The sequence below is a fragment of the Heloderma suspectum genome, chromosome 1 (genome assembly GCF_057233095.1).
Source record: "Heloderma suspectum isolate Gila_16-S chromosome 1, 16-S_ref, whole genome shotgun sequence".
In the NCBI taxonomy this organism is placed as follows: Eukaryota; Metazoa; Chordata; class Lepidosauria; order Squamata; family Helodermatidae; genus Heloderma; species Heloderma suspectum.
In genome coordinates, this window is record NC_139458.1 from 307,421,730 (window position 1) to 307,445,850 (window position 24,121).

The 24,121-nt window shown below is 43.2% G+C and overlaps 1 protein-coding gene across 2 annotated transcripts in view; it reads left to right on the forward strand.

Annotated features, from left to right (window-relative positions):
* ANKRD6 (ankyrin repeat domain 6) overlaps positions 1-23,437 on the forward strand; it is a 122,767-nt gene extending 99,330 nt beyond the window's left edge. For both annotated transcript variants that reach the window (XM_084827092.1, XM_084827093.1), the window contains 13 exons: positions 3,184-3,282; positions 4,034-4,132; positions 5,780-5,878; positions 7,768-7,866; positions 10,708-10,806; positions 10,974-11,051; positions 12,696-12,800; positions 13,106-13,243; positions 13,910-14,086; positions 15,308-15,460; positions 16,872-16,985; positions 18,706-19,033; positions 20,931-23,437. In XM_084827092.1, the coding sequence (XP_084683218.1) occupies positions 3,184-3,282; positions 4,034-4,132; positions 5,780-5,878; positions 7,768-7,866; positions 10,708-10,806; positions 10,974-11,051; positions 12,696-12,800; positions 13,106-13,243; positions 13,910-14,086; positions 15,308-15,460; positions 16,872-16,985; positions 18,706-19,033; positions 20,931-21,490 (2,148 nt within the window). In that variant the 3' untranslated portion in view covers positions 21,491-23,437. The remainder of the gene's footprint in view (positions 1-3,183; positions 3,283-4,033; positions 4,133-5,779; positions 5,879-7,767; positions 7,867-10,707; positions 10,807-10,973; positions 11,052-12,695; positions 12,801-13,105; positions 13,244-13,909; positions 14,087-15,307; positions 15,461-16,871; positions 16,986-18,705; positions 19,034-20,930) is intronic.
* Positions 23,438-24,121: the final 684 nt, after the last annotated feature.

Genomic DNA, 24,121 nt, shown 5'->3' on the forward strand with positions numbered 1-24,121 from the left:
TTAAGGGCTTTGAATGTTAACACCAGCACTTTGAATCGGGCCCGGAAATGGACTGGCAGCCAGTGCAGCTGGAAAAGTACTGGCGTAATATGAGCTCGCAGGCCAGTCCCTGTTAACAATCTTGCTGCCCTATTTTGGACCAGCTGAAGTTTCCGGACCGTTTTCAAAGGCAGCCCCACGTATAACGCATTGCAGTAATCCAGACGAGAAGTTATCAGAGCATGGATCACTGTAGCAAGGCTATCTCTGTCCAGATAAGGGCGTAGTTGGTATACCAGCCTAAGCTGATAAAAAGTGCTCTGTGCCACTGAGTTCACCTGTGCCTCAAGTGACAGTTCTGGATCCAAGAGTACCCCCAAACTACGATCCTGATCCTTTAGGGGGAGTGCAACCCCCTCCAGAACAGGTTGAATATCACCTAGCCGGGCAGACGAACCACCCACTAACAGTACCTCCGTCTTGTCTGGATTGAGTTTCAGTTTATTAGCCCTCATCCAGTCCATTACCGTGCCCAGGCACTGATTCAGAACAGTCACTGCCTCACCTGGTTTTGATGTAAAAGAGAGGTAGAGCTGGGTGTCATCTGCATATTGATGGCACCTCAGCCCACACCTCCGGATAACCTCCCCCAGCGGTTTCGTGTAGATGTTAAACAGCATGGGGGATAAAATAGAGCCCTGTGGAACCCAATGGCACAATTGCCATGGCACAGAGCAGTAATCCCCCAGCACCACCTTCTGGAATAGGCCATCCAAGTAGGAGCGGAAACACTGTAGTGCAGTGCCTTCTACTCCCAACCCAGACAACCTATCCAGAAGGATACCATGGTCGATGGTATCGAAAGCCGCTGAGAGGTCCAGGAGAATCAACAGGATCGCACTCCCCCTGTCCCTCTCCTGGCAGAGGTCATCCCACAGGGTGACCAAGGCAGTTTCCATTCCAAAACCAGGCCTGAAGCCCGATTGAAATGGATCTAGATAATCCGTTTCATTCAACAGTGCCTGGAGCTGTCCTACAACCACCCGCTCAAGCACCTTGCCCAGGAAGGGGATGTTGGCCACTGGCCTATAATGGTTAACATCCTCTGGGTCCAGGTTAGGCTTTTTCAGGAGTGGTCTAATTACTGCCTCTTTTAAAGCGGCAGGCACCACTCCCTCTCTCAAGGAGGAATTTACAACCTCCTGGACCCAGCCGGACAACCCCTCCTTGTTTGATTTAATAAGCCATGAAGGGCAAGGGTCAAGCACACAAGTGGTCGATCGGACTTGGCCAAGCACCTTGTCCGCATCCTCAGGCCTCAGTAACTGAAACTCATCCAATAAAACTGGACCAGACGGTGCTCTGAACGCCTCTACCAATGGAACTGCATTAATGGTGGTGTCCAATTTATGACGAATCTGAGCGACTTTATCCTCAAAGTGCCATGCAAACTCGTCACAGCGTGCTACCGAGGGTTCCACCATCTCTCTCCCTGGCCCAGAATATAACAGGCCGCGAACCACTCGGAAAAGTTCCGCTGGACGACACTGAGAAGATGCAATGCTGGTGGAAAAGAACTGTCTCTTTGCCACCCTCACCGCCACAGAGTAGGCTCGATAGTGAGCTCTTACCTGTGTTCGGTCAGACTCAGCACGGGTTTTCCTCCACCTGCGTTCTAGCCGTCTCCCCTCTTGCTTCATTGCCCTCAGCTCAGGTGTATACCAAGGAGCTGGCCGGGCTCTGCTCAGAGGGAGAGGGCGCTTGGGCGCGATCGTGTCAACCGCCCGAGTCATCTCTGCATTCCACAGAGCGACCTGGGCTTCGACAGGAGCACCAGCCATACCAGCAGGAAAATCCCCCAGAGCCCTCTGGAATCCATCGGAATCCATTAATCTCCGGGGGCGGACCATTTTAATAGGTCCCCCACCCTTGCAGAGGGGAAAGGCCGCCAGGAGTCTAAACCTCAGCAGGAAGTGATCTGACCATGACAAAGGGACAGATGTTAATTCCTCCACTTTCAGATCACCATCCTCCTGCCCAGTCGAGAAAACCAGATCAAGCGTGTGTCCTTTTGTATGCGTTGGGCCGATGACAAGTTGGGACAGCCCCATGGTTGTCATGGCGGCCATGAAGTCCTGAGCCGCCCCGGATACAGCGGCCTTGGCATGGAAGTTGAGATGCCCCAGGACCATCATCCTAGGGGTCCTCAACACCAAGTCCGAGACCACCTCCGTCAGCTCAGGCAGGGAGTCTGATGGGCAGCGGGGTGGGCGGTACACCAACAGAATCCCCAATCTGTCCCGGGTACCCAACACAAGGTACAAACACTCAAGATCTGCGCTCGAATGAGCAGGAAGCCTGGAGAGGGAGATTGATTTCCTATAGACCACGGCAACCCCCCCTCCCCGACCCTCAAGTCGGTGTTGGTGCTGCATCGAGTACCCAGGAGGGCACAGCTGGGAGAGAGTGACCCCTCCCAGTTCCCCCACCCAGGTCTCAGTAATACATGCCAGGTCAGCCCCCTCATCCACAATCAAATCATGGATGAGGGAGATTTTATTTTGGGCTGACCTGGCATTTTATTTTGGGTTGACCTGGTGTTTGTGTGTGTGTATATATGTATTTGTGTGTGTGTATATATGTATGTGTGTGTATGTGTGTGTGTGTGTGTGTGTGTGTGTATATATATATATATATATATATATATGCATTTTGGGAAAAAGGGGGATGACCCTTCCAAAATCTTAAGCTTCTGTCAGCAAGTACTGCTTCACACACTACTCCTACTGCAAGGAACACGGGGGGGGGGGGAGTGTATGAAGCCAGTACATTAATGTACATGTTGCACAATACATGTGAATAATTTTCACACATGACAGCCCACACTTAGACAGCCCACATAAAAACATGTGTGTGTTTTTTTCCTAAATGGAAATACATTCCATGCATAACATGTGAAGTTGGTCTAAGTGTTTAGGTTGTCTATTAACAGCTATACCAATATAATGTCACTGCGATCATTATTAAAGATTTGGATACCAGGATGTTGATTTGGCTTGCACCCATAGACTGAATGTATTTCTGTACCACTGTGTATGTTGCTGCCTATAGAGGGATGTATTGATATGTATAATATATTTGCATGTATATTGGTGTAGATTTGAAACTAAAGGTGTGTTAGTGAATCGTTTGTTCTCTTTGCAGGGTGATCAGACAGCCTTGCATCGAGCTACTGTTGTAGGGAACACAGAGGTAATATCAGCTCTTATCCATGAGGGGTGTGCTTTGGACAGGCAAGACAAGGTAAGGAGAAAATGCACAAAACCGGTAATAACTATGCTATGCTGCTTCTGGAGGAAGTTCTTTCAAACTTGTTTGTATCATTTGTGGAGGAAATTTCTAGTTTTAAATATAATGCAAAAGACCACACACAACTACCAGCCCTTGAAAATTGTATTACATTGGTTAAACTTTGGTAATATTGGTATTGTTACCCATTTTCTCTTTTTTGGTTGCCATTTTTCAGGTTACAGTAGGCTTTCACATCATGTAAAAGTTGCCCGGCTCTGTTGCTTGCCTGCTCAGTACTGGGCTGCTCTGCACTGATTACCACATTGTTTGAGGGCTAAGCTATCCATGGCTTGTGCATATGTAAACCTGCCCATTGCTTAGTGATGGTTAATGGACTGGCAGCAGGCCGCATCAGTGCATGCTCCCTTCTCCTCCCTCTTATGCAAATGTTCCTGCTTGGCTTAAGGCTGCATAGGCACCAATGTGTATAGTAGTTAATGCTAACCAGGGTTCTTTCATAGCCAGATTTGGTAATCTTGTGGCCATTCAGATGTTTTGGCCTACAGTTTCCATCACCCCTAGCCAGCATAGCTAACAGTGAAGGATCATGGGAGTTGCAATCCAAAACATCTGGAGGGCCATAACTCACCCATCTCTGAAATAAATGTACAGTTCCTAATAAATAAATTCTGGGAGTATACAGTATTCTTTTCTATATGGACACAGTTCTCTGAACTTCTGCTTCTCTGTGCCTGCTCTTCAGGATGGGAACACAGCTCTCCATGAAGCCTCTTGGCATGGATTCAGTCAGTCGGCTAAACTGCTTGTTAAAGCAGGGGCGAATGTTCTTGCCAGAAACAAGGTGAGATGCATGCAGAAAAGAGCTTTCAAGTTCTGCTGTAAAGGAAAAAGAGAAAGAACATGATTTTAAAATGGAGGGTTCTTCTCATCAGTCGTTTCCAGCAGCAGCATTTCTTGACGAGTGGCAGTGCATTTCTTGGCAAAACTCTTCATTTTGTTTTTCATTGACTATTCCTAGATTATTCCTTCATGAGGAAGTTATTGTGAGGGAAATTGTGTATTTTGACAACTAGCACAAAAAAGAGGTCAGTTGCACTGAATGGTGCATTAATTATGGCTGAGGAATACTAGAAGGCCTTCTAGTGTTGTAATCAGTATGGAAAGGGCTTATTCTAGCGGGTATGTGAAAATGAATTGGACTAACAAAGAAATGGCAATAAAAATCCAATTTATTGGAAACGATGTCAAATGCATAAACTGCAAAACCAAGGGGAAGCAGACTACCTTCTATAATGGGTGCTTCCAGACAAAGGGCTCCTATAACTTCCTATCATTGCTCCTTTGCTGTAAGCTAAGAGCAAAATTCCTGTTGATGCTCACACTTCATGAGATCTAGCGCTTTTAAGGTGTGTGCATCTCACTGTGTTCTGTCCACACAGTAGGGGCATGACACACCCTCTCTCCCAACATTCTGAAATGGGTGCTTCTTGGCACCCTGGTTTTGTGTGCATGTGTGTTTAAAATTATTTTCTGGTCACTTTCACAACTCTGATAGAAAACATGCCTGCTTGATTTTTCTTGTCAATTTCAAACTGGCCCCTTCATTTTTGTAGTCAGTTTCATAACCAGGCTAGAACACCACAAAATCTCTTTACATCTTCAACCCTCCCTTCTCTGGACAGTGGAAAGGGCTCCTTTGATCCACGGTTTCCAAAGTCTGTTTCTTCAAAGTGAGAAAGGAAGGGAGCAGTTGAAATTGACAAGCTGTGCATCTGTTTTGCCTCTGTCTCCTTTAAAAAAGAAGTAACTCTTGTGCAATTTCAGGTACCCCTATGCCAGCATAGTGAAATTTAAATAAATTGATAAGCACTTGTAAGAGGACTGCAGTCTTACAGCCAGATCCTACAACACATCTAGAATCTATCATCTATAAAATGAAATTAGCAACAAATATTCTGTCTATATTTTATTACTTCATACAAATATCCTGATTGAAATGAAGAGTCAAGACGTAAAATGCAAATGTAGAAAATCACTTAGCCCTTAGTGACAATGGTGCCATAAAAATCTCCCCTCATGTTAGTTCATTTATTGTGTTTCTTCCATTCTTTATTATTTTTATTGTTTTATTATCAGGTCATGAACCTGATTTCTACTTATCAAGTGGGGTGTTACAACTATTATGATGGACAGAAATTCGCATCTGCTTCTTCCCAAACCACTTGGTCCAACTTTGTAGAGTAGTATGTATCAAAAATGTATGAATGCCTGATGGGATTGCAGGAGCAATTATGTTTACAGCATAATATGGGAAAAGCATCAACAGCCTTTCTCTTTCTTTTTTGCCAGTGTCCATGTTAGGTTACAGATTCATTTTGCACGGAGACCAGATGTAATCCATAGAATGAAGGAAGGAAAGTAATATAAGCTGGTTTGTGCCCTTTCTAAAGATGACTAGTGTTTCTCCTCTCACCCTTTCTTTCTGAAGGCAGGTAACACACCACTGCACTTGGCTTGCCAAAACAGCCATTCTGAAAGCGTTCGGGTCCTGCTGCTCGGAGGCTCTCGGGCTGATATCAAAAACAATGTGAGTGTTGCCAAGTGTGTGTGTGTGTGTGTGTGTGTGTAGTTGTAATAGAAAATCAAATGGATAGACTAAACTAACGTGACCATGCATTAAGAACTTTTAATGCAAATATAGCTGGCAGCACAATCACAAAAGATTATTTTTCTTCTACTGCAATCCTCTATTCACCTGGGAGTAAGTCCCATTGAACCCATTGGGACTTACCTCTGAGTTGATACACATAGGATTGCACTGTAAAGTTGTTAAGGATTGTGTAGAATACAGGACTCTCTTTGCCTCATTTTAAAAAAACACGAATCTGCTACTAAATATGGGTGACATAAAAGCTAAAAATAAATGTTTTTATTTTTATAGAGTCACAGAGTTAGGTACACTTAACCCATGGATTTCAGTGAGGATAAATGTGTCTGTTACTGTGCTGGAAAGTGGCCCTCTCATTGATTCTATTTATTTAGATGCCTTTCCAAAAGGTAAAAAGTTGAATAAAATGAAAACAGAATCATATTAAAGCCAGCCATTTTAAAAGTAATTAAATATTATCCAAACACTGCAGCAATAGACAAACATTATGATAAAAGCAACAAGAGCCAAGAACTCAGATGTTGAGAAGACCTGCTGAAGTAGCCCATCCTACAGAAATGGCCCTTTCTCACGTACTGGCAGACTTTATCTACTGAATAGAAGGTATACAGAGCAGGTCCCCCTCCCCTCCCCATCTGATACAGGAAGGTTTGTGTGGAATATAAAATTGGAATATTTACTAGCATCATGTATACTCTGAATCTTTCCCATTTGGAACTGAAAATGTGACTGTATGTTAGAGCAGTGTCTGCATTAATGCAAATACACAGGTTGGTTTAACATGTCCCCATAGTATAGGTGAGCACCCAGTCCGTTTGATCTACAGTACACAGTTGGGTCAGTTGATCACTGGCTGTGAACTAACGTGAAACAATTGTTTGGCATCTGCAGAGTCTGTTGTGATTAGTGATGTCTTTATTGATCCATCACCTGCATAGTTGCAGGACTGGTAAAATACCATGTTGCCCTATACGCCACATGAAATTTCACATGAGATTTTAATGGACCCATATCAAAAGAACCTGAGTTAATATAAGGCATCATCTTCCATGTTTTGTTTGCTTATTGTCTGGAATGAGCATCATCACAGCTCCTGCACAAAATTAACCAGCAATTGAAGGGCATTTTAAAAAAATATTTTGGTTTATGTATGGGTTTCCTGAAGGCTTAAAAACCTATCAACAGAGGAGTCCCAACTTCCCAAGCTGCTTGCTCTAGTGAAGCCAGAAAGAATGCTTATTTTATTTATTTATTTATTGCATTTATATCCCGCCTTTTTTCCTCTTGCAAGGAACCCAAGGCGGCTTACATTATCCTCCTCCTCTCCATATTATCCTCACAACAACAACCCTGTGAGGTAGGTTGGGCTGAGAGTGTGTGGCTGGCCCAAAGTCACCCAGTGAGCTTCCATGGCCGAGTGGGGACTAGAACCGGGATCTCCCGGCTCCCAGTCCAACACTCTAGCCACTACACCACACTGGCTTATAAGTTAAGGGATTCCGGTTTGCAGCCTACAAGTATAATCTATGTATAAGCAAAATACTGTTATTAAATCGTAACATCACAATTACCAACTAAATGGGCCACTGACATCTGAGGAAAAGAAACATCAATAACTACTCTAAGTCATTAGTGAGATGTCCAGTATTCAGCACAATCTGTGCATGTTTACTCTGATGTAAGTCTTAACAGTGCTCAGTGGGGCTTGTTCCCAGATAAGTATGCATAGGATTGCAGCATAGGATGTGGAAGACATCCTGTTAGCTGGAGCTTTCTTACTGTGATTTGCATTTCCCCCTTATTTTTAGGCAGGAGATACCTGTTTGCATGTTGCAGCTCGTTATAATCACTTACCCATCGTTAGGGTGCTCCTCAGTGCTTTCTGTTCTGTCCATGAAAAAAATCAGGTCAGTGCATGAACTTCATTGCCACTGTGCTCCATTTTCTATAAGCCTTTCCAAATATGAGCTGTTTCAGATACTTGGAATAGATGATGGGGTCATTGTGTTCTGAACTATGTAGAAAGCAGTTGAAATTATTCCCTTTTTAATTAGTGGATTGCTATACCATAGATATTCTTTTGGTGTCAAGAATGGCCTTGAAGAAATGGTGTTATCTTCCATTTGCCATGTCAGAACTTGTTGCTGCATTTACATTTATTATTTGACACTTTAAAAAAAAATCCATCTTGTAAAGTAAAAGCTGCAACATTAATTTCAATATAATTAGAAGATACTTTGATAAATTACCCCATACCATATAGCTTTTCTTGAAAACAAATCACTGCATGATCAGATAGGACCTTCCCTATGCATGCTGATGAAGTTGTATATAAGCAAGGACTGCCATGTGAAAAAAAAGTTACTATGGCCCTGCCAGGGTTTGTTTCGCCAGCAAATAAGGGCATATGATGACCCATATTGCCAGTGCGGTAGTGTTGTGCTGGTGTTGTTGGAGTTTTGCAGCTAGATAGTATCAATATAACTGCAAAGTGAATAGAAGAGATGGGATGGTGCAGCGTGCAGCATGCAGCATGCAGTCTACACCAGCCCATATTGTTGCCACTGATGCAGTATTATTTTTCGTTAAATACAGTCAGGGCCAGAAATATTGGAACAAGAATAACTGTTTTGGCAGTTGGCCTCTGTACACCACCACATTGAAGTTGAAAGGAAACACACCCAGATGGGAGCGAAGTCAGGACTTTCAGCTGTAATTCAAGGGGTTTGACATAAGTGGGGCACTAACCATTCAGGAAGTACAGCCAGTGGCATACACACACACCCATCGCTGGTGGCTCATAAGTAATGGAACAAACCAACATCATTTCAAACTGAAGGATCGCCTTTAATACCTGGATGAAAATCCTTTGCAGTCAATGACTGCCTGAAGTCTGGAACCCATGGACATGAACAAATGCTGAGTTTCCTCCCTCAAGATGCTTTGCCAGGCCTTCACTGCAGCTGCCTTCAGCTGCTGCTTGTTTGTAGGTCTTTCTGCCTTTAGTCTTGTCTTCAGTAAGTGAAAAGCATGCTCTATTGGGTTAAGATCACGTGACTGACTTGGCCATTGAAGAACATCCCACTTCTTTGCCTGGAGAAACTCTTGGGTAGCTTTTGCTGTATGTTTTGGGTCATTCTCCATCTGCAATATGAAGCAGTGTCCTATCAGTTTGGCAGCATTCGGGTGAATCTGAGCAGAAAGTATAGCCCTATACACTTCAGAATTCATCCTGCTGCTTTTATCAGCAGTCAGGTCATCAATAAACACCAGTGACCCGGTTCTATTGGCAGCCATACATGCCCATGCCATAACACTGCCTCTACCATGTTTGACAGATGATGTGGTATGCTTTGGATCATGAGCTGTTCCTTTCCTTCTCCATACTTTTCTCTTCCCATCATTCTGGGACAAGTTAATCTTGGTTTCATCAGTCCAAAGAATCTTATTCCAGAACTGGGCAGGCTTTTTTAGGTGTTTGCTGGCAAAGGCTAATCTGGCCTTTCAGTTCTTGAGCGTTACCAGTGGTTTGAACCTTGTTGTGAAGCCTCTGTATTTTCATTCATAAAGCCATCCTTTGACTGTAGATGTTGACAATGACATGCCTACCTCCGCAAAAGTGTTCTTGACCTGGCTAGATGTTGTGAAAGGGTTCCTCTTCACCATGAGCAGAATTCTGCAGTCATCCACTTTAGTTGTCTTCTGTGGTCTTCCAGGCCTTTTGCTGTTGCTGAGCTTGCCAGTTAAGTCCTTCTTTTTCAGGATGTTCTAAACTTTTGTGTTGGCCACTCCCAATGTTTTTGCTATCTCTCTGATGGGTTTATTTTGTTTCCTCAGCCTAATGATGGCCTCCTTCACTTGCATGGACACCTCTTTGGACCTCATGTTGGGAGTTCCAGTGAACCGCTACCAAATGCAAATGTAACACTCAAAACCACCTCCAGGCCTTTTATCTGCTTGATTGGTCATGGGGTACCCAGGAAACAGGCCACACCTGGCCATGCAGCTGCTTTTCAGCCATTCGTTCCATTACTTATGAGCCACCAACGATGGGAGTGTGTGTATGCCACTGGCTGTACTTCCTGAATGGTTAGTGCTCCACTTTTGTCAAACCCTTGAATTACAGCTGAAAGTCCTGACTTCGCTCCCATCTGGGTGTGTTTTCTTTCAACTTCAGTGTGGTGGTGTACAGAGGCCAACTGCCAAAACAGTCAGCCTTGTTCCAGTATTTCCGGCCCTGACTGTATACCCTGGAGGACGCTTGAGAAGACACTTGTATTCATGACCATCCCCAAATGCTGACATTAAGGTTTTCCCCTTCTCCTCCTTACAGAAATTCTATAACACATAAGAGCAATATTGGACTAAAATGCTTCTGTTTCTCTTACCTAACTGGTTAGTAATAGCTATTTCTGTTTGTAAATAAACGCAGACAGCCTTTATTAAAGTAATTCAGTTTAGCCTGCTTTTGGTAGGCTGTCTTCCTGCTAAACTGCCCTTATTGAAGCTCATTTGTCTTGAGGAAAGTAGATCTGGATTGTCTGAAGGAATCCGACGTGCTGCTGAGAAAGCTTAAGTTTTTGCAGCTTGTCTGATAAGCACTGGCTTCTCATTGGATCCTTCTCAAATATCTAATTACACCTGATTGCTATTGTGTGACATTTTCTCGTGGATGGCACAGGATGGTGTTGTATGTCAAAAGCCAAGGCGGCCACGCGTAAGTTGCATTCTGCTTTTGTAACTTCTAGGCTGGCGATACAGCACTTCATATAGCTGCTGTGCTAAATCATAAGAAGGTGGCCAAATTGTTGTTAGAAGCTGGAGCTGATGGGACGGTGATTAATAATGTAAGTGCTGAAGTTCTTTTTCTTACTGTTTCTAGGTTTGTTTGCTTTTTGCTGAATGTTGGCTGAAATGCGAGCTTTGACAAAATGAATATCCAGTCACATGTTCATAAGCGCTCAGTAGCTCTTGTAGTTTTTAGAAAGAAAATATGTAGCTTTTTCTGTTACAGGCTGGTCAGACCCCCCTAGAAGTTGCCCAGGAACACAACAACCCCGAAGTTGCCCTTCTGCTTGCTAAAGCCCCCCAGGTACATCATGAATTTGGTTCATTAATGACCAATTCAGAAGGACTGTTTTACAGAAGAAGAATAATACTTTGGAATAAATGCCTCTCATACAAGTGAAGTACAAGTGAAGTTGGTAATGTGTTTCAGTTCATGTCAAAGACCGGCTTGCTGATATCTGGCCAAATCCAATGCTGGGTGAACTTATTTCCACTTGCACAATGGGACTTACCCTTGCTCTCCTCCTCACTGAAACCCTTGCTCCAGATTGGCAGTATGTGGGCGGCTGCAGTGGGGGGATGAAATCTATTCTACTGGCAGACAGCCAGCATTGGATGCAACCCATGGAGTCAGATCCAGACTTAGACCTGGTTCACACATAATGACAACCCATGGGTCGTTTAACCTATGGATTGGTTAACCCGTGGGTTGCTAAGCATGAGTGGGCGTGAGCAAGTGTACTATTTCTGGTGCGCTCCTCAATAAACAACCTTTGATTGCCCCGTTCGCAGGTTGTGAGTGTGACAAAGTCTGGATGGGGTTGCTCTCCCTCTGTAGGAGCAGGTCCATAATTTGGGGGTGATCTTGAATCCATCTTTGTCACTGGAGGCCTCAGTGGCCTTGGTGGCCCAGAGCGCCCATTACCAGCTCTGGTTGGTATGCCAACTATGCCCATTCCTGGATAGGGGTAGCTGAGCCACTGTATTGCATGCACTAGTAACTTCATGATTAGACTACTGCAATGCGCTCTATTTGGGGCTGCCCTTGTGCGTGGTTCAGAAGCTGCAGCTAGTGTAGAATGCAGCAGCTAGGGTGCTCACTGGGACACCTAGTTATGCTCACATAACACCTGAGTTAAAAGAACTGCACCGGCTGCCTATTAGCTACTGAGCCACATTATGTTATTATCATTTAACACACTAAACAATTTGGGACCAGGGTACCCTGCAGACCCAGCTGACATTTAAGATCTTCAGAGGAGGTCCTGCTGGTCATTCCAAAATGAACAGAATGTCTCCATGAAGAACCCTGACAGTGGGCCTTCTCTGGAGCGGCACCTACCCTTTGAAAATCCTCCCTCATGCAGTTCGGGAGGCAGCAAATATGACATCTTCTAAACACCTCCTGAAAATGCACCTTTTCACCCAGGCTTTCCCTAGGCTGTAATTGCTGCTGGGTCTTACTTTGGTTTTACGTGGTACTTTTAAACTTTTAAAAGTTTTACATTTTTTTTGTCATCTAGTATTTTATGGTTTTATTTGTTGTGAACTGCCCAGAGAGCCTTGGCTATTGGGCAGTATAGAAATGTGATAAATACATTCAACCCGCACATTCTGACATGTATAGGAACTAGTGCTAAGGGGCATGCCTTGCCTGCACTTCTCATTTTTTTCTATAGTATTTAGTGCAGCTGGTTCAAACATTGCCTATGTCCATCGTTGAATTTTGCTTTGCTGCTTCTACCTTCTAGAAACCAGCAGTTATTTTAAAGCCTCCCTTTCTGTAATTAGACCAGGATGACTGGGTCATCATGGGATTGGATCCAGTCTTAGTCATACTTAAAGTAGAACCACTGAAATTAATGGTACTTAAGCTAGTCATGACTCATACTCTGACGAAGTCATGATCCATCCCAATGGCAGTAATTGGAAAGATTTCCATATGCAGGTCTCACGCTTTAATCGTGGAAGGAGCCTGAGGAAGAAGAGAGAGAGGCTCAAACAGGAGAGGCGTGCTCAGTCTGTCCCAAGAGATGAAGTGGTACAAAGCAAGGTAAAGCCAGCTTTGTATATTTAGAAGGCAAGGAATGTGGTCTGAGTGCTGCAAAGCCCTCCACCTCTGGAAAGTATTTGAATCTGACATGGGAATTTCACCTTTCATGTCACTGTGCTGTAAGTCCTGTAGCAAAATATTTGTCCCTGTGATTTTAACCTGAGTGATGCCTCCGGTTGCCCTTGGTTGTCTTTAGTTTGGGATTCATGCAAATGTGTGATCAGGACTGAATGCAAGAACTTATTTGAGAGCAAAGATGTCAGTTCATTTCATCCTTGCTTGTGCCTGCTTTTATTTTGAAACAGGGCAGTGTCTCTGCTGCTGATGACACTCACAGCAGTGACCAGGCCCCTCAAGGGAGAGGTGACTTGAAGGATGAAGCACAACTACCTTTATCAGAGCTCAGAGGGAGGAAGAATAAAAAGAAGAAACCAAGAGAAAAGGTACCAGTAGATGAAAAGTGACAATGGGGACCCTTTTGATCCAGGCAGTGTCTCCCTTCTCCTTCCATCAAGGTCAGGCTTTTCACCGATGCCTACTTTTGTTGGCCCCTGTCAAAGATATTGAGCCTTTCTATAGGTTCAAAGGGACTGCGTCACAGGAAAGCTTAGGCTCAGGATTGCTTTCTGATACTTTTTAATATGGGTTGAAATCAATATATTCAGCACATTCAAGGTGTATTTAACAGACTTTAAGTACAGATTTTCTGGTTCAGCCCATTTTTCAAAAACGCTTTTCAGGATGTGAATAGCTGCAAATAGAAATAAAGCCATAATACTGATTTGAATGAATTAAAATAGGTCAGTATTATGGGTGCATTTACACCAAAGTAAATTGAGCAATGGTAGTAAAAGTAATATGAGAAATAACATTCTATGCATTAATCCTGAACCCTTTGACAATTTTATTGGGCTATTTAAAGAACAACACAATTCGCTATGAATTTGGGTATTGCCTTAAAATGGAGATTGTTTGAATCACCGATGAAATACATCTGGTCAAGAAGACTGTGGAATGTTTCAGAATCTGTAGACTTAACAAATGAAATTAGACAGAAAAAATGAGTATTTTGCATACCAATAAAACGTGTGCATTTCTTTTTAAATCAGGTTTCAGCACTCTCTGATCCCACATCACCAGCTGACCAGCAGATGCCTCCTGGCCCACTGCAGAACTTGTCAAAATGCAGAAGCAAACACCGATGTGCATCTCCACCACCTCCCCATGAATTCCGAGCCTACCAGTTGTATACACTTTACCGTGGAAAGGATGGGAAAATCATGCAGGTTACTGAGTAGTTTCCCATTAGAGTATATGTATGTACATAGAGAGTTTCCTGGGGAAATAAAACAGGAAAGGACTTTTGAAGAAATGATGTACATTTTAGATATTTTATCTATGCTGTGGAGGAAATTATGGTATATACCAGGGGTCTCCAATGCAGCGCCCACAGGCACCATGATGCCCAAGAGCTCCCTACCCACTTAAAAAAAATATTTTAAGAAAACCTTTGGAAAAAGTTAGGGCAGTCTTTCTAGCTAGCCTTGCTCTTTCACTCCCCTCTACTCCCTTGCCTTGCTACTTCCTGTTCCCTCCCAGCCTCCAGCCTCGCTATTTCTCCAGCTCCACACACACCTTAGCTCACTTTTGACTAGCCAGGCCCTCACAGCAGCCATTATATGACTAGCCACATCCACTGTAGGAGCCATTTTGTGGTGGTGCCCACAGCAGTTTCTCAAATCCCCAAATGTGCCCATGGGTCCAAAAAGGTTGGGTAATATGGGTATAATTTCATGATTATTTGGATGCCTGAATTAATCTTGGGTTGTAAGGCCAGTGGAGACAATACTCAAGAAGAATCGGAAACTGCATGCACCCACTCTGGATTTTTAAAAAACTATTATTCCTAATTGAATCCAGTGCTTTTAGAAACATTAACTAAGGGCACAATTCTATGCATGTTGAGACAGATGAAAAATCCTACAACTCCCAACATCCCCCAGCCAGCATGGCTGTAGAAGTGTTTTATACTCTTTTCTGTCTAAACATGCATAGGATTTCATCTTAAGTAAGTAAAACTGAGCTTATATTCCCAATGAGAGATCATTAATATTACTACTTCTTGGTTCAGGTTTTTTTTAAAACATGAGTCTAGAGGGATTATTGAAGTTTTGTTGGCATACCTTTATTAAGGCATCACAGAGACCAGATCATAAATGTGAAATGCTGTGGTTCTATACTGTTAGCTCATTTTTACAGCAGCATATCAAGTGAGTTATTTAAGTTATTGGCTGTAGTTTTGTTTCTCCAAAACAGTTAACATCTGATTTATTTTCAGTCCCTGTGCATTCTTTTATACATACAATCCGCATTTTTTTTTTTGTTTTCTTCCCATTTGTTCTTCTTCCTGTAGGCCCCATGCAGTGCTATTTGCTGCAGTTGCCTTTGCTGTACGCTTAGCCAAAGTTGCTGTTAAGACAGGGGGCCATCTTGTTCATTTCTTGCAGGCACCAATAAACGGATGTCGTTGTGAGCCACTAATAAATAAAGTAGAGAACCAGCTGGCAGCTGCTGTGGAAGAAATAAAAGCTGAGTTTGTGACAGTACAGGATAAGATGAATAGCAAACTTGGACAGATGGAAAACAAAACTCAACATCAGGTAAGGAAGCATCCCAGGGCAAAGTGGGTCTGGAAACATCAGGATTGTGACAAGAACACTTGTAGGATGAGGGGAGGTCTACTGATTATAAGCATTGTATGGAGGCTTGAAACTCTTCACGTGACAACTTGCTCTACATGGTACAGTTGCCACTGAGCACCCGCAACGTGGAAGCTATTTCCTGCAGTCTCTACATTATGAGCATGGGGTTAAATTCAATGTGGTGCAAGTGGACTTCCTGTTGTTGTCCTCCCCTCTACAGCCTCCCACATGCTCCCAAATCTGCTCTGGATGGTCCCCCAACACTCTGGAGCAGATTTGAGGGGCTACAGGGGAGAGGGTAAATCCGTTCTACCAGCAGTTTCCATTCCACTGGCAGATGGCCAGGATTGGATACAATCCAGTATGTGTAGGCCAGGCCTTATTTTACTTCTCTAGCTTATGTTTTAAATCTGTCAAGATTCATTATCACAAAGTAGCCTTGGAAAGAAATTGACAGGGCAGAGGGAACAGAGTTTGGAAGTACAGAAGTCCTCCTTGATCACTGAAGTTTCACCCTCTAGACCAGGGTGGGCAACTTCCAGGGGCCATTTTTGCCCCCCTGGACTCGCCCCATGGGCTGCACTCAGTGGGCACCTAAGAAAAAAATTGGTTTGCTGCCAAATTTTGGCGGCAAACTGCTTTGGTGCTCTGTAGTGCTAATGCTGCCATTTTAAAAAAAAATGTTGCCACCATTTAATTCGGCAGTATGGCAGGACCACACGTGGGCTGTGGGGCATGTATTGCCTGCCTCTACACTTGCCTGCAGCCAACTGAAATAATTTGTAGTGCATTAATTTTTAAACATTGAAATGGATATTTTTATTCATATTGTTTCAAAATGCCCTTTTCAGCTGCTCTTTTTAGATCTAGTTTCTACCATTGGGGCCAGGGGAGATTTACTAAGTAATGAGATTTAGGGCACAATCCTATTGCGATGATGGTAAGCCTCCGAACTCAGAGGTTTATGGTCATCCTCAGCAGGGTGGGAGGAGTGGTGGAGGCGATCTTTGCCTCCCCATCCTCCTGCCCTGCATTTTCGCTAGATGGGCTTTTTTGCTTGTCTAGCAAAAGTGTCTTGGAGGGGGAGGGAAGAAGGCCAGGGAGGCCTCAGGATAGTCTCCACCCCTCCCAGCCCACCGAAACACCCCTTTTCCCCCCTGTCCGAGGACATGTTTCCAACCTCAGAGAGGCAGCCAGCACAGTTCTTTCTGTGCTGGATGCGAGGTGCAGAGGAGGTTGGAGCTCCAATTCCCAGCTCTGAGATCAGAGCCCTGTCTCGGCTCAGATGCTGTCTAGGGGCCATAAGATTGTTTCCTTAATAAGTTAGTTTATGCAATGACATCATTTCTGCCAAACCTCCTTTCTACAGCTCCGTGTTTTAGACAAATTAATGGCAGAGAGGCTGTCAGCAGAGAGAACAGAGTGCCTTCATCGTCTTCAGGAACACACTGAATTGGAGAGAAACGAAGGGGAGAAACGCCAGGTATAAGAGAAAACAAATCTCTCATGGAGTATGTAAAATGATGAGGAATTTGAACATTTCCATTAAAATGTAAAAGAAAAGGCAGGATGTTTGTCTGAAACATAAAGATACTTCCAGATGAGGCTTTTATGGTGCATTTGCTCTGCCTCGTTCACAGAAATTTACAGTGTAACATTTGTCATGGGGTCCAGACATCATCTTCCACTCGTAACCATCCTGTCTTTTCCCACCACTTCTTCCCTCCTTTCTTTTATTTTTATTTATTTATTTATTTATTTCTATACTGCCCAATAGCTGAAGCTGTCTTTACTCCAGAAAATCTGTATGGTAAAAAGAATGGAATCGCATCAGAATGCCTTCTGATTAGTAATGCTCAGAGCCCACGGTCTGGAAATGTGACAGCAGGTTTTTTGGAGGGTGGGCAGGGGAAGTCTCTGTTTACAGAGAAAAATATTTTTTATTTTGAACATTCACAGCTTAATTTGGATGCTTGGAAATAGGGCATTTAAACAGTAGTTTCTCAGTTTCCATAGTCTTTTTCAGCCTTCCTAAATCTGGTGCCCTCCAGATATGTTGGACTACAACCCCATCATTCCTAGCCAGCATGTGTAGTCCAACACATCTGGTTGGCCTAACAAGTTGGGGAAGACTGTTCTTTTTGCTGTTGAAAATCAGCAACAGACATAAAAGAACCCATATTATTAAATATTCTGGTAAAAGAAATTGTCCCCTTCTTTTCTGATTCATCTGAGTTTTGATTGCCTTTCAGATAGATAACATCTGAACTTCCAATTTTTAAAAATCCTGCAGGAAAATGTTTTCAGTCAGTTATTTTAAAGTTGTGTTTTCATATGTAATGGAAAAACAAAACACGGCAGAGACCTCTTTTTCCTAGATGGAACTCTGCTGAGAAGCAACCCTGTGAATTGTTGATCATGTGGTATAATGGTTACATTACTGGATCTGGACAGGAGAGCCTAGGTGCGGGTCTCTGCTTAGCTGTGAAACTCACTCAGTGACCTTGGGCCAATTACACTTTCATAGCCTGGAGATACAAATAGGATTAATAACAATACCTCTGCTTGGCATCCCCAAGAATCCTCATCATTTTACAGACTGAATATAGTAATAATAATCTTATTGCAGTGTAACACTTATCATTACTTCCAGTTTGGTCCAATAATGACTTTGTCTTACTTATATACTGATTATAAAATCTACTGTGGTACTAGCACATTGCCACAAGTCATGATGTGACTACAATGTTCCAGGCTGCAAACATTTGGTTTCAATGTGCAATCCCTATCTTTTATTTATTCATTGCATTTCTATACCGCCCAATAGCCAAAGCTCCATTACCATAGGCTTAAAGAAAACACTCTTTCTGCTAAGGCTGCAATCCTATGTATGTTTAGACAGAAAAAACTCCTACAACTCCTAGCATTCCCCAGCCAGTTTGGCTGGCTGGGGAGTGCTGGGAGTTGTAGGGCTTTTATGTCTAAATATGCATGGGATTGCGCCCTAAATGGTGTTACTAGGAAGGAAGGATGGACGGACGGACGCAAGGAAGGAAGGAAGATCTATTGAACTCTGTGGCATTTTGGTCTGAGTAAATATGTTTGGATCAGACTGCAAGAGTAATCTGACATGCATTTAGCTGCTGGGAACTGAGATAGATGTTAGTTCCCTCTGGTTTATATGTGGCTTTTTTTCCTTACAGATGTCCTTGGTGGGGGAACTGAAAGCTTGGTGCATATTAAAAATTCAGAATCTGGAACTGAAGCTTTCTGGAGATTCTAGATCTTCAAGACCAAAATCAAATCTATCCACATGCGAGTCACTCACTGAGACTTTGGATACAGAGAACCTTCATAGTACAAAGGACGCTAAAACTAGCCAAACCCCCCTGCAGTCGGATGGTTCCCAACAGCATTTTTGCACTGCTCTTCAGAATAGTCTCTCAGAAGATACTGGAAGGAGTAGAGTGCTGATGACAGAAGAGAGCTTTGGGAAGCAATATTTTGTTGTTCAGCAAGCCAGCACATCAGGTATTTTTTGTTTTTGTTAGCCATTTCCGGAGAGGTTGCTACGTTAGGCTGTTGTAGCAAAAATAACACAAGGGTCCCATGGCATAGAACAAAACTCTCAATACAAATTCCATCTGTACATTTTCATTTTTGATAATAGGCAACATACACCCCCTCTCCCTATACTATCATAGGCTCTTCCCTACCAATCAGAGTGGTTTTAAGGTGCCTGTCACAAGGAACTAATAGCAGGTATCGGTATACATTGTTTTCAAGAAGAGGATCATAGGAAGCTGCCTTATATTGAGTCAGACCTTTGGCTGACCTAGCCCAATATTGTCTACACTAACTGGCCGCAATGGCTGTCCAGGGTTTCAGGCAGGATTTTTTTCCAGCCCTACTGGGAGATGCTGGGAATTTAACCTGGGATCATCTGAATACAAAGCAGGCACTCTGTCACTGAGCCACGGCCCTTCTATTAGGCAGTGTAGAGGTGGTTGAGAGAATGAGCATGGTTAAAGATGGGTAAACTCTCCTTGGTTTGGCCTTGGTTTTTCTGAAGCCCCCCCAGGGGAGTAAAGCTGAGCCAAATTAAGTACATGTCCAGCTCCCCATCCACCCTTCCCACTACCCTACCTAGTTCCCAAACAAAATCCCTCTTTTCCCTTAACAGGAGCAGCAGGAGGCAAAAAAGGTTGAATTAAAATGAACTTCTCTTTTAATTTAAGAGGAAGCCTCTTGAGGGCTTTGTGGGTGTGGTGGTTTAGTCTGTGGGACACACCTTGCTCCTGAATAGCACTTGTTGCCATTACAAACCTAAAAAGCACTATAATTTCAAGTGTAAACGATTACTTAAAAGTCATTAAAGCAATCAAACACAGCTAGGCATTCTTCAGCAACTTAAGTGCAGCAGAGAGCTCTGCCAGATAAATATGAACCTGCTTCTGTACTTTGTGACCTTGGAAGGATGGCTAGTTAGATTTGGCAGCAACTGCAACACTGGAGGGTTCTTGTTAAAACTGTAAAGGAGGATAACCTGAAAGGGAAACATAACAAGGATGATTGAGGTGAGACTATTTAAAGTGGCCATGCATCTATATATGTTCTCTGTGTGGCTTACAGAACTGAGAATAAATATAGGGTGAATGGGTGCAGGTTGGATCCAGGATCTGCCTTCCGCAAAAGGAATGGCTCCACTTGCTTAAGGTTCCTTTGCCTTATTTTTGGGGATCCCCCCCCAACAGCTCATCCCATCCGGTAGTGTCTCCTGACTTTCTGTGTAGCATTTTCAGGGAGCTAGAGGGGCTGCCATGGGAAAGAGTGCAGGGAAGTCTACTTCCATCAGTCCAACCCAATGTTAAGACACCATAAAGTATTTACAATACAACAAAAAACAGTAAAAACAGCCTAAAAAAACCTTGCCTTTTTTACAATAGAAAAATAAGACCAATTAGCAGCTCAGCCCTTGAAAGCTTTTTAAAAAAACAAACCAAACACAAAACAACAACAAAAAGGCAGTTTGTTTAACAGTCCTGGGTAAATAAAAAGGTCTTCACTTGGTGCTGGAAAGATGATGAAGGTGCCGCCAGGTGAGCTGCTTTGAGGAAGCTATTCCACAGCTGAGGTGCCACTGCAGAGAAGGCCCTCTCCTTAGTAACCAGCTGCCTCACCTCACTGGGTGGGGGCACACAGCCTCTGAACAGAATCTGAATGTCTGGGAAGTAATGCATTTGAATTGATACAAAAGTTCTGTTTGCGATAGCTTATTAAAACGTGGAAGTTTTCACTTGATGTTGCACTCTTTCAGTGATCAACTTGCATGTGTGAACCAGCCCTCTATCCTTTCTTAATGAGGGTATCTGCTTTTTCATATCACTGTGCGTAGAACAACTTGTTGTTTGTTTTGACTTATTTACAGGAACAGAGCAACAGTTAGTTGGTGCTGGCCCAGCTCCTTCTGCAGCATCTCCACGAGTTGTCAGGCCCAAGGACAAAGCAGGTTTCAGCAGATTGCAACAAGAACTGCCACCATCTGAACACTCAGGTTCCAAATTAAGGCATGTTAAGGTACAAACTGTTTCACAGGCGTCTGCTGAACTGACAAAGGCAGAGCCACAGAGCGGCTGCTTTATAGACAAGGGAACTCAAACAAAGAAACCTAGCAGAAGCGGCCAGTTGAAGCACAGGCTCCATCAGCCTGGAGGGACTCAATCTGTGCAGCAGCAGCAGCCTCCTGCCTCTGGAGGAAATGAGCCCAGCCCTCAACTTGCAGGCACTTCTCATGCTCTGGAAATCACACAGTACTTCTTTGAGGCTGTATCCACTCAGATGGAGAAGTGGTATGAAAGGAAGATCGAAGAAGCTCGGAGCCAAGCGGACCAGAAAGCCCAGGAAGATAAAGCAGTTCTCAAAGAACATATCAAAAGTTTGGAAGAGGAACTGTATAAGCTAAGAACTAAAGTGCAGAAGGAGAACTAGCATTTTTTTTCATGCTGATGAAAAGATACAGAGGAACTGGTATGTTCACAAACAGCAATTAAGCTATTTTTTTGCTTAATTAGGGGGAATCTACAAGCTGTTCCACACTTGTTGGATTTGTGGCCTTTCCAAATGACGAGGATTATGTTCATGCAGTGATTGCAAGGACTCTAGATTTCTTTCCTCAAAGCAGCACTTCTTTTTTGGGAAACTGCATTTGATATTATCCTCCCCTTGCTGGAAAAAAATGTTTATTTTATTCCCGTAATGTAGCGTGCCAGTTGTGATAGCAATTCTGTGTAGAATGTCGTTGTGTGACTTATCTGTGCCCATGAAATCTCTGTAACTGTCTCAGAGTGCATCTCTGATGTAACTCTCCCCACATCTCTCCAATGCCTATGCCATTTTATTATTATTTTAAAGTCTTGCTTTATATATATTTTAACATATTCTTTTGAAACTGAGCATTCTTTTGCTGTACCACTGAAGCTCAGGAGTGTTCATATATCCTTTTGAAAATAGAAGAATTAGTGGCCAGGCCAACATTAGCAAGGCTACCTCTTACTCTTGCACAGGACTACACTGCCATTTAATGAATTCTATGTGCTTCTCTGTCCTAGTCCAGCTAGGGCCATACATGTGTGGAAGCTTGCTTCTACGCACATGTCCTTAACTGCATGGGGTTTGTTCACGTAAATGGGTTGAGTGTGTGTGTTAATCCCGAACTCAGTCCAGCAGCTTGTGCTGCCTATGTGTAGTTCTGTCAAGTCACAATTATACTGATCAGCTCTGTAGGAGATGGAGTGGGGTGGCTGGATTTAGCTTTTCCTACATCCCCCCTCCCTGCCAAAAAGCTGGGATCGTTTGCAGCCAGCAGTGGTGTTGCTAATATATTTGAGTTTAATCTTGCATATAATTGAAAAAGTATTTGATTTTAAAGGATATTCTCATGAAAAACTGGGTTAAGAGTTACAGCAAATTCCTAAAAGGCTAATACTGTATCCTTAAACAGTAATGGTCTGGTCCCGAAGCACTCTTATTTGGACCTGCCATCCCCACCTAATTCTAATCAAGGTACAGTGACATGTTTGCCAGTCTCTCTCATAAAGGAAACAAAATGTTCTTAAGCTGTAAGAAATAGAACTATTCCATGCTTTAATACAGGGATGGGCAACTTGCGACCCTCCAGATGTTTTAGCCTAGAACTACTCTCACCCCTCACCATTGGCCATGTTAGCTAAGGCTGATGGGAGTTGTAGTCCAAAACATCCAGAGGACCACAAGTTTCCCACTCCTGCTATAATGCGACATCTCTTGAATTTGGCATGTAATATGTAAGTATGCATATTTGTGTCTGAGCACGTGTGTTTAATATTTGTGGAGCAGTTACTGCTAGATGGAAGAAACATATGCTTCCTGTCCAGAGTCCATTGTCCGGTGAATAGAGCGGCCCGAGTAAATACAGAAGTTGGCCATCTCTCTCCTAAAGTAAAATATGTCTTAACCAAAACTTCCCCATATGAATTTAGGCCAGAATCCATTACTGCTGCTGTGTCTCTGCTAGTTCTGTTGTGCACACAGGAACCACCACTGGTGCAACACGAACTTGTGCTTCCTAAAAGAACCCCGAAATGCTTGTTTCCAGAAAGGGGCCGGGCAGCAGAGCCCCCTTCTGCGAGCGCCGCTGACCTGCCCCGTTCCAGAAACAAGTGTTTCTGCTCTTTCTGGTTACATTATGAAGTGCTAGCTTACCGTTGCGCTCATGGTGGGTCCCACTAGCGCATGGGCAGCATTGGAGACTGCCTTTTACCATTTAGCAAAGTCAGTCCTAAAACATGCATTAAGGCTGTCATGTAGGATTTGACCCTGATGGAGTGGGAGGTCTGGGTCTTCAAGTGTACTAGCATTCAGCCTCCTTTAATTAAAATATTTTGCTAATGTGTTTTTAAGAGAGTCTTGAATGCTGTGGTATGTAAAGCGTTTTCTCGTAAATAAAATTAATTAATTAATAATAATAATAATAATAATAAAAATTATGTCACAGCTTCAGTTCTGGGTAATATTAGAATTAAGATTGGGTAAACATCACCATAACTTTTTCAAAGTTCAAACGAAGTTAAAAACACTGCAGGAGAGCCACTGTGCATAAACAGACTTACGTATGTTTATTACTTGCAGGATAAAGTAAATGCTTATTACTTGCAGTTATGCCAGTTACTGGCATAATTGGATGTGCATCTCAGTGAGGATAGTCTGCCTACACACAGCATTGCTTTAAATCTGACACACATGCTGAAATGCATTTGAATGTGCCTCCCCATCCACATTCTCACACAAATAGAGCTAGATAGAGGCCAAAATGTATTGTCAAGCTCAAGCATAGTTCCCTAGGCATAAATCTTACCTCTCACTCAAGAGTATTGAATGAGTCTTGAATAAAGTCCTTGGAGAAGAGAGATGGCTGTGTATGGAAAAGTACATAAAGGTCTTCATGCACGTAGTCTCATTTTTCATAATCCAAATAGTCCACGTTTTTCTTTCATTACAAAATGGACTATGTGTTCCTAAGGTTTATACCCCTCGCTAGGCAAACGAGATTTAATTTAAATCGCATAGTGAACTTAAATCCTA